At 43.6% G+C, this 9,114-nt stretch overlaps 1 protein-coding gene across 1 annotated transcript in view; it reads right to left on the bottom strand.

Annotated features, from left to right (window-relative positions):
- Positions 1 to 422: 422 nt before the first annotated feature.
- Positions 423 to 9,114, bottom strand: part of LOC114027960 (liver carboxylesterase 2-like) — a 33,325-nt gene continuing 24,633 nt past the window's right edge. Inside the window, exons 9-13 of the mRNA XM_027842103.1 lie at positions 8,401 to 8,475; positions 7,045 to 7,192; positions 5,799 to 5,921; positions 3,571 to 3,649; positions 423 to 2,648 (exon numbers count right to left, since the gene is read on the bottom strand). Of these exons, the coding sequence (XP_027697904.1) occupies positions 2,465 to 2,648; positions 3,571 to 3,649; positions 5,799 to 5,921; positions 7,045 to 7,192; positions 8,401 to 8,475 (609 nt within the window). The 3' untranslated portion in view covers positions 423 to 2,464. The remainder of the gene's footprint in view (positions 2,649 to 3,570; positions 3,650 to 5,798; positions 5,922 to 7,044; positions 7,193 to 8,400; positions 8,476 to 9,114) is intronic.

The raw sequence follows: 9,114 nt of genomic DNA, 5'->3' as shown, positions 1-9,114 counted from the left end.
TTGTAATGATGATGCTGCTTAAGTCTGAAAACAGTGAAGCTTGATTCAGATGACGTGTTTAAGAGTGAAGGACTTTGGGGCAGCTAGGTGGTCCAGTGGATAGGACACTGGCCCTGGAGTCAAGAGGACCTGAGTTTAAATCTGTCCTCAGACACATAATACTTACTAGCAGTGTGACTCTGGGCAAGTCACTTAACCCCAATTGCCTCACTTAAAAAAAAAAAAAATTGAAGGACTTAAAGACCTGAGATGGACCCCCTGAACAACCTCTTCTTAGCTGTGTGACTTTGGGTGAGGAACATGTTCTGGGCTCATGAGTCCTTTGTGGTACAATGAGTGGGTTGGAGTGACATTCTTTTTTTTTTTAAGCAATTGAGTTAAGTGACTTCCCAGGGTCACACAACTAGTAAGTGTCTGAGGCTGGATTTGAACTCAGGTCTTCTGACTCCAGGGCCAGTTCTCTATCCACTGTGCCACCTAGCTGCCCCTGCATCAGATATTCTTTAAGCTCTTGTCCAGCTTGAATACTCTCTGGTGCTCAGAATAACTCTGGCAGGTCAGTGGTGTCATCTTTATTATTCCCACTGAGTTCATAAGGAAAAAGACATTCTATTATGACATAGCTGGTGGGTGACAAGTCAAGTAGAGCACACCAGGCACTCAAGCACTGGGGATGCAAAGAGAGGTAAAAAACTGTCCTCACAGAGCTCACAATCTAATGAAGGGAGACAAGCTGCAAACACCTATGGATAAACATACACAAGGCAAACTAGGGGATGATCTTAGCAAAGGCTTCTGTCAAAAGGTGAGATTTTAGCTGAGCTTGAAGGAAGCCAGGAGGGGCAGAGGAGGAGGGAGAGCATTCCAGGCATGGGGGCAGCCAGAGAGAGTGCCCAGTACCCAGAGATCCAGTATCTTGTTCCAGGAACACCAAGGAGGCAAATGTCACTGGACCAAAGAGTACGGGAGAGGCAGTAAAGTGCAGGAAAAAGTGGGGAGGGGCCAAATTCTGAAGGTCTTTAAAAGCCAGACAAGGGTTTAATATTTGATCCTAGAAGTAAAGGGAATGACTAGAGTTTATCACATAGGGGGTGACAAGGTCAGATTTGAATGGAGAATGGGCTGGAGTGGGAAGAAAACTGAGGCAGGAGAAACTGGGCTGCAGGCTATTGTAAGGTCCACACGTGAGGAGACCTGGCCACCTACCTATCCTCACACTCTGTCATCTGTATCCTTCCTTAATTGCCTGAACTCTATATCAACTGCCTCATTTTCTTAATCAAACACTTCTTAGTGACAGAAAAGGTTTTAATAGCTAAATATTTGATTTTTTTTGATGAAGAAAATGTTTTACTGCCATGTGTGCCTGTATCCCAGGGAAGGGCTAGAGCCAACTTGTACCAGAGCTGGTTGTTAAATTTTCAGCATGAGCATTTACACCTCATAATTGGCATCCACTACAAATTAGGGTTTAGGTCATTGTTTTGTTGATTTCTAACTTTAAGAAAGTGATGGAGATAATGTGAATAATATAAGTTAAAAGTATGTCTTGTGGGTTTTTCAGACAACTGGTTGTTAAACATTGACCAGCACACCTCTGCATGTATCGTGATATTTTGATATTGTGAGATATCTTGTTAGTATAATTAATCAGAGTAGAGGAAGCATTTCCTCTGATTTTGCATTTTTTTTCTGTATGAAAGAAACCCTGTAGAAGAACTACATTGAATGTGGGCTGCTCGTTTGCAAATAAGGAATCACTTGACTTGTGGTATTATCATGAAGTTTTGTTTTCAGGACCCACAGTGTCCCACATTATCTCGTCGTAGAAATGTTATCTGGAAAATGCTAGGAAACTGATGAAGCAGGGCAGAAACATCCAGTAGATCAATGTAGTGAGAAGAGGCTCAGATTCGGAGTCAGACGACCTGGCTGCTTAGTGTCTGCGTCTCCTTGGACAAGTCCTTTCCTTTCTGTGTGCCTCAGTGTTCATTCTTGTTCAATGATTTCTAATATCTCTTCCAGCTCTAAATCAGTCATTCAATGAATCAACACGCATTAATTCTTTCCCTATCAAGTTCCCTAGGGGTACAATGATAGACAATAAAACCATCTCCACTATAATTCAATGAAACGAACTAGGGTTTTTTTCCTCTAGAGACAGGGTGGATTGACTGGTCTCATCAGATTCCCACTGTCTCAGAACTGGAAGGTCCCTTTCAAATGAGGTGACACTTGTAAAAGTGTTTCCTTAGAACAGTGGCTGGCATATGGTAGTCACAATATTAATACTTTTTTCCTTCTGAATATCATTTAAATTCTTCTCTCTTAAGAGTAATGAGTGAGAGTCAAAGTATTTCACTCAAAACTGCAATATCCTTTAGCTGAGGCCAAGGAACTACTCAAAAGAAGTGATTGGGTGTCATTGGTCTGCAACTGTTGCAAAAACAGTTGTGCTTAGAGATCACAACTCCACCCGGGCATTTTCTGGCTGTGATTCCTTCATCTTCTGAGGCAAGGTCTTGGTCCAGAACTCCCACTTATCCTTCCTCAGGCTCTTTCCCACAGACAGCTGCAAATTCAGCTGCAGGTACTCTTCTTTCTGGTCATAGACTGGCCAGCGAATAAGGTCTGCACCATTTGGGTCCCTGGGAGGAAAAACCACACATTTACAACTGAAAGGGGGATTGCATTGACAAGTGTAGCAAGCTACCATCAGCTCAGCCTGGAGCCAAGGAAGGGGCCCCAAGGTAGGTGTAAGCTGTCAGTGGTAGCACCCATGGAGAGCTTGGTCACCCATCCTTAAGCAGTTTGGTCTTCACCTTTCATGTTGCACCTTTCTCATGCACCTAAGGTGGAAGGTCCAAAGAGTGAAAGGACTCACATAGGGAATAAGTAGCCAAGTCAGGATTTGAACTCATATCATGAGACTCCAATTTCTTTTGAGCAGCTGTGTGATGTAGTGGATAAACCTGGGCCTGGAGTCAGGAAGATCTGAGTTCAATTACAGCCTCAGATACTTACTAGCTGTGTGACCCTGGGCAAATCATTTAACCCTGTTTGCCTCTGTTTCCTCATCTGCAGAAGGATGAGGAAAGGGGAAGGAAATGGCAAAATGGAGTGGTTGGCCAGTGGACACCATTCCAGTATCTCTGCCAAGAAAACTCCAGATGGGGTCACCAAGATTCAAACACAACATCACTGGACTCCACATCCAAGGCTCGTGCCACTGCCACCTGTCCTAATGGTTCCCAAGGGGGAAGAGAAGTCACTAACACTCGAGGGCAGTGGTGTGGGCCAGGAGAGGTGCTGATCTTTCTTGTATTCCTTTCAAGATGCCCATGTGTAGGGTGAGTGTGCCTAAGTAATGCCTTCCCCAACCCTGGCCATGAACTTGGGGAAGGGCTATGCTTGTTCACCAGACCTGACCTCTGGGTTGAATTAACTTTTTTTTTCCCTGAACAGATTTCAATCAGGGAACTTCTGTGTAAGTGGGAAACCTTTATGTGCCTAGGAACAGGCACTACCCCACAGGGAAACCATGGGGAAACCAAGGGGCAGTTTTCTTACCCGTGACGGGCAAAGTTTGCCCAGTAGCTCATTATCCTGTGGCTGAGGAGTTTTTCCTCTTCTGTTGCCTCGCCTAAATCTAGGAACAGAAAAAGAAAGATCTTGGCTAAGGCCAAAATGCAGACCCAAAGGCCTCCTTTCCCCCAGTCTCCAGCCCCACCCACCCAGTCAGTCCTGCTCTGGCCCCTGAACTGATCTTCCTTCCACAGTTTCCATCATGTCACTCCCCTTCTAGAAGACATCCCAGGGCTTCTGTTGGCCTCATCTGTCTGACTCCATAACTGAGTCTCTGCCCAAAAACAAAGTGGTGCAACTGGACTGGAAATCAGGAAGACTCGAGTTCTAATCTAGGCTGAGATGTTGACTAGAAGAGTGACCCTGGGCAAGTCACTTAACCTCTGTCTGCCTTTGTTTCTTTGTTCAAAACATGGGGATAATAATAACACACCTATGCCCCAGGATTGTTGGGACAGTAAACAAAAGAAGATATATTTACAGAACAGTTTACATAACTTGTAAAAGTGTTCCATAAATGCCACCTATCATTATTAAATTATATTTATATTATTATACAATAATATTTTATCATATGTAATTATAGTGATGGCATGATTGTTATAAATGCCATTTATAGTAATAAATATCATTACTCTAAGCTACAACAGCATAGCACAAGCTCTAGTAACTGCAAAGCCTTTGCATATGACTCCTTCCCCAGACGATGCTGCCATTAAGGACCCCTGCCTGGGGCAGTGCAGACAGGCTCAGCAGCTGCAACCAGGTCATAAGATGATGAATTCATTGGCCATGCAAGTCATGAAACAGATAAATGGATAAACTGGCCTTCCAGTTCTCCCAGGACAGGAGCAAGAAAGTGAAAATAGGGAGAGAAGACTTCCAAAAACGCAGATTTGGGACCATCTATACCATTAACTCCAAACATTGTTAAATGTGAGACTTTTGTCCAACAATCCCCAAATGGATGTACTGGTAGAGAAAGTGAATCAAGAATAACTGGAGAAAAGGAAGGAAGGAAAGGAGAGAGGGAAGGAAGGGAGGGAAGAAGGAAGGAAGGACGAGAGAGAGGGAGGGATGGAGGAAAGGAGGGAGGGAAGACTTCCAGCACATTGGGCAGATTGGTTTTGCAGGATTTATGGAAGCACAAGGACAAGAATCACAGGATAAGACGGTGTAACAGGTTAGGGGTCTACCCAGAGGAGATGATGAGGGTATTGGTGAGGTTACTAGTCCATTGACATATGGAAATGTGTATTTTGTGTTTGTGCCTCATCTTCCCTTCTGGGTAGTAAACTCCAAGAAGTCAGACACTGTGTCTTTTTTATCTTTTTGCCTTCCCTAGAGATGAACAGAGGCTCTGCATGTTGCATGTGCTTAATCATATAAACTGAATTGAACTGAATAGCTGAATCCACCTCCTGATTCAGTTCACCTGAACAAGCAGACTGAGTTGGGGGACTTCCAAGCCTGATACCTTAACCACCAATCACTCAGTCAGCCAGGTAACTATTAACTGCCTCCTCTGTCCCTGGCACTGTGCCAAGGGTTGGAGATACAAATGCAAAAAATAATAAATAAAACCAAAAACTCTTCTCAGGCAACAGGGCCCCTGTTCAGTTGCTCCTAAGGGAACCGGGAAAGGCAGAAAGAACGCTGGATTTGGGCTTAGACCTGCTAACTGTGTGATATTGGATGTGTCTTCCTGTCTCTGAACTTCACTTTCCTCTTCTGTACAACAGACACAATCCCTCCCTTCCCCCGACCCAGACCCTCACAGGGTATTTGGGAAGATAAAATAGCAGCTCGATGATAGGTAGACTGAGTACTGAATGTAGAACCAAGAAACCATGAGTTCAGATCCTGACTCAGACCCTTAACTAGCTCTGTGACTCTTGGCCTCTGTTTCTTCATCTGTAAAATGGGGATAGCACCAGCATTTACTTCACAGGGCTGTTTTGAGGCTATCAAATGAGAATGGCATATACAAAGTTCTTCGTAAGCCTTCAAGCAGTATATAAATGCTAGCTACTTTTACCTATTGTTATTATCATTACGAAATGAGCTGATGTATGGGAAGGTGCTTTGGGAAAAGGTAAGGCATTATTGTTTGTTATGATGTCAGAGAGAATAAAGTAGATGATGGAGAAGGTGGGTGAGAGTCCCCCATCCTGAGCCACAGCTTTCCACTCCATCCCGGCTCCACTGCTTACAAGGCACTCCAAAGACAAAAAGCACTTCATCGCTATGGTCTGCTTTCACAAAATCCGGCTTGATTCCATTAAACATGCTTGGTCGGTGCTGAAATTCATAAAAGTAGACTGGAGAGCTGGGACCTACGCAAACAAAGAAATGCCCACGGTTATTTTCACACTGAACGCAGGGCCGGGCCACATGCCAGGGGCCCCTGGCCTGATTCCCTCCTTTGGGGTGCGGGTGTCGATGGTAACTGGCCATTAACAGGCAAGCTCCAAGAGGGCAGCCCCTTAGCAAATCCTGTCCATGAGTGATACTGTGAGGCAGGAGAAGGGCTGGGTTTGGTGTAACAGGACCTGCTATTGATCAACTACAAGACTTTGGGGGAATCCTTTTACTTCTTTTAGGCTGAATTTTCAAGTGTAGGGTGGAGATACTAATCTCTGGCCTGTCTATCCCACGGGAAGAGGGAGGAAGGAAATAAGCATTTGTTGTTCAGTTATTTTTCAGACATATTCAACTCTTCATGATTTCTTTTGAGGTTTTCTTGACAACGATGCTGGAGCAGTTTGCCATTTCCTCGTCCAGCTCATTTTACCAATGAGGAAACTGAGGCAAAGAGTGTGAAGCAACTTACCCAAGGTCACACAACTAATAAGTGTTTTAGGCCAGATTTGAATTCAGGAAGAGGAGTCAGGAAGTCAGGAAGAGGGACCTAGCTGCCCTATGAATAACATTTATAGAACACCTGCTTTGGGCCAGACACTGTGCTAAGTGCTTTAGAATACAAGTACTATAACATAAAACAGTCTGTCAGGGGTTCTGAAATTTATTTTTAGTTGAGCACTTAGATTACTGCATTTCAATCTAATTGGTTTTCTATCCTGTGTATTGTATTTTATATATTTAAAAACATTACTCTAGAAGGAATTTTTAATTTTCCCTGGACTTCCAAAGAGGTCCATAATACATACCCACAAAATAGTTAAGAGCATCTGCTTAGGAAATGTGGGTTATTATTTATTATTATTATTTGTAGACAATGGTTATAGAGTTCCTCCGCCTCCTCTGGCTGGGGTTAGGTAGGGGTAGGAAGGAAGAAGAAGGAAGGTGAACAAGAGGGTTTAACCACTCTGGAGGTTATAATAGCAAAGCCCAAAGTGGGAGCCTCCTTCTGCATGAGTGCGTGGGTGACATACACACATTGCCCCAGAGAGGAGATGTTCTTACACTGGTTCTGGAAAGGGTCAATGCCATACTCACCGTGTTGATATTTGGCCAGTTTGAGGGCAGGAATAACAAACATCGAATCCCCCATCATATCCTGGAATTGAGCTCGATAACCTCCCGGGTCCTCAGTGTCTTTTAAATACTCTTCCATCATCAGCTGCCCAAGCTCAGGAGGAATACCCTATAGGAGACCCAGGAGGAGAGAGAGTAACAGAAAAGCAAACATACCTGGCAGTGGATTGTGTGGGAATGTTTGTTGGTTGATTGTAAGGAATAAGCAAGGGAGCTAAGTGACGCGGTGGATAAACTCTGGCCCTAGAGTTAGAAAGACCCGCATTCAAATGTGACCTCTGACATGTATTAGCTAGGTGACCCTGGGCAAGTCACTGAATCTTGTTTGCCTCAGTTCCTCCTCTGTAGAATGAGCTGGAGAAGGAAATTGCAAACCACTCCTGTATCTTTGTCAAGATAACCCCTAAAAGTGGTCACGAAGAGTCTGACGTGACTCATCAATTAACAACCACAAGGAATAAGCCCACTTAATAAGCAGGAATAAGTTTACCTGCTATTCATGGGTCCTGGGTCTCATTAGATCACTTTACCACCTCCCCACCAGGGCTTACTCTTTCAAGGTTAAATTTCTCAAGAAGATCCTAGACAACTAGTTGTTGGGCATGGTGTAGAAGGGATATGGGGCTTGAGGAAAGGAGAGAGCTACATGGGGTCTCCAAGGTCCCTTCCCACTCTGTGACTATGAAAGAAGAAAGTCAGAAGGTGGAAGGACCTTCATTGGCTCTCTCCTGGACTATTTCAATGGCCTCCTGATTGGTCCCTGTGCCTCAGATCTCTCCCCATTCCAATCTAGCCTCCATTCATCTTCCAGAGTGATTTTCCAAGCCCAGATCTGACCATTTTACTCCTCTTCCCTAACTAAATAAATTCTAGTGGATGTCCATTACCTCTAGGATTAAATGTCAACTCTCACATTTGGTATTTAGAGCTTTTAATAACATGGTCCCATTCAGTCTTATTATACATGATTATCCTCCTCACACTCTGTGGTCCAGGTATACCAACCTTCTGGTTCCTCACACTTCCCATTCCATCTCTCATCTCCATGCCTTTGCTTTGGCAAGCCTCAGCTCAAACAGTACCTTATATAGAACATCTTTCTTGGTTCCTCCCTCCTTCAGCTTCTAGTGCCTTACCGCTCCCCCAAGATTTTCTCTCTGTATGTTTTCCATCTGTCTCTGGATGTGCAGGTTATCTCCCTCATCCAATGTAAGTCCTTAGAGGGCAGGGACTATTTTTCTTTGTCCCTGTGTCAAGCCCAGTGCCTGCTAGGTAGTAGGTGCTTATAAAAAGAATCTTGATTAACTGGTATCTCACCAAAAATGAACTTTGCAATACTGATTGGACAGTTTCTTTATCCATGTTTTCCTTAAATCCAGGAATGCCCATTTCCTGTGTAGAGAAAAATGGCACGCTGTGAATGATTTTTAGAACTTTATGAAATTTATGCATTTTTTAAACAAATCTAATCCAAGGAAGTCATTTTACCCTTTAAGGAGGAACTAGTGCCATAGATTTGTTTAGTAATTACTGAATAATACCCAATACACACTGAACAATTCTCAAGTTATTTTGCAAAATGGCCAGCAAAATGGCAGGTAATGCCCAGTACATAATAAACAGCCGTCATGTTTTCTTCATAATGACCTTATGTCCTTAGACCTTATGGCCTTAGACAATGACCGATGCTTACTCTAATACATTATGCTACAAATGATGCAGGTAGAAGTCTATTTTTCTGACTAGTGTAAGTAGGCCTACTTTACATGCATGTGCTTAAGGAGGCAGCTGACAAGTGGTTGTTAATATCATGTCATATTTAAAATTAATATTGAGCCAATGGCCTTTAGATATGATGACCTGAAGTCCATAGTCTCCCATCAGGAGGCCCAGGTTCTAGTCCCAGCTGTGTGACTAGGGTTAAATCATGTCCTTTCTGGGAGCCTCAGTTCTCTACTTTACAAAATGGGGATAGTCATCTTAATGGTCTCTACCTCAGTACATTGAAAGAAGTTTTTGTAAATACATCAC

The sequence above is a fragment of the Vombatus ursinus genome, unplaced genomic scaffold (genome assembly GCF_900497805.2).
Source record: "Vombatus ursinus unplaced genomic scaffold, bare-nosed wombat genome assembly UNPS02014864.1, whole genome shotgun sequence".
In the NCBI taxonomy this organism is placed as follows: Eukaryota; Metazoa; Chordata; class Mammalia; order Diprotodontia; family Vombatidae; genus Vombatus; species Vombatus ursinus.
This window is presented reverse-complemented; position numbering and strand designations above follow the sequence as displayed.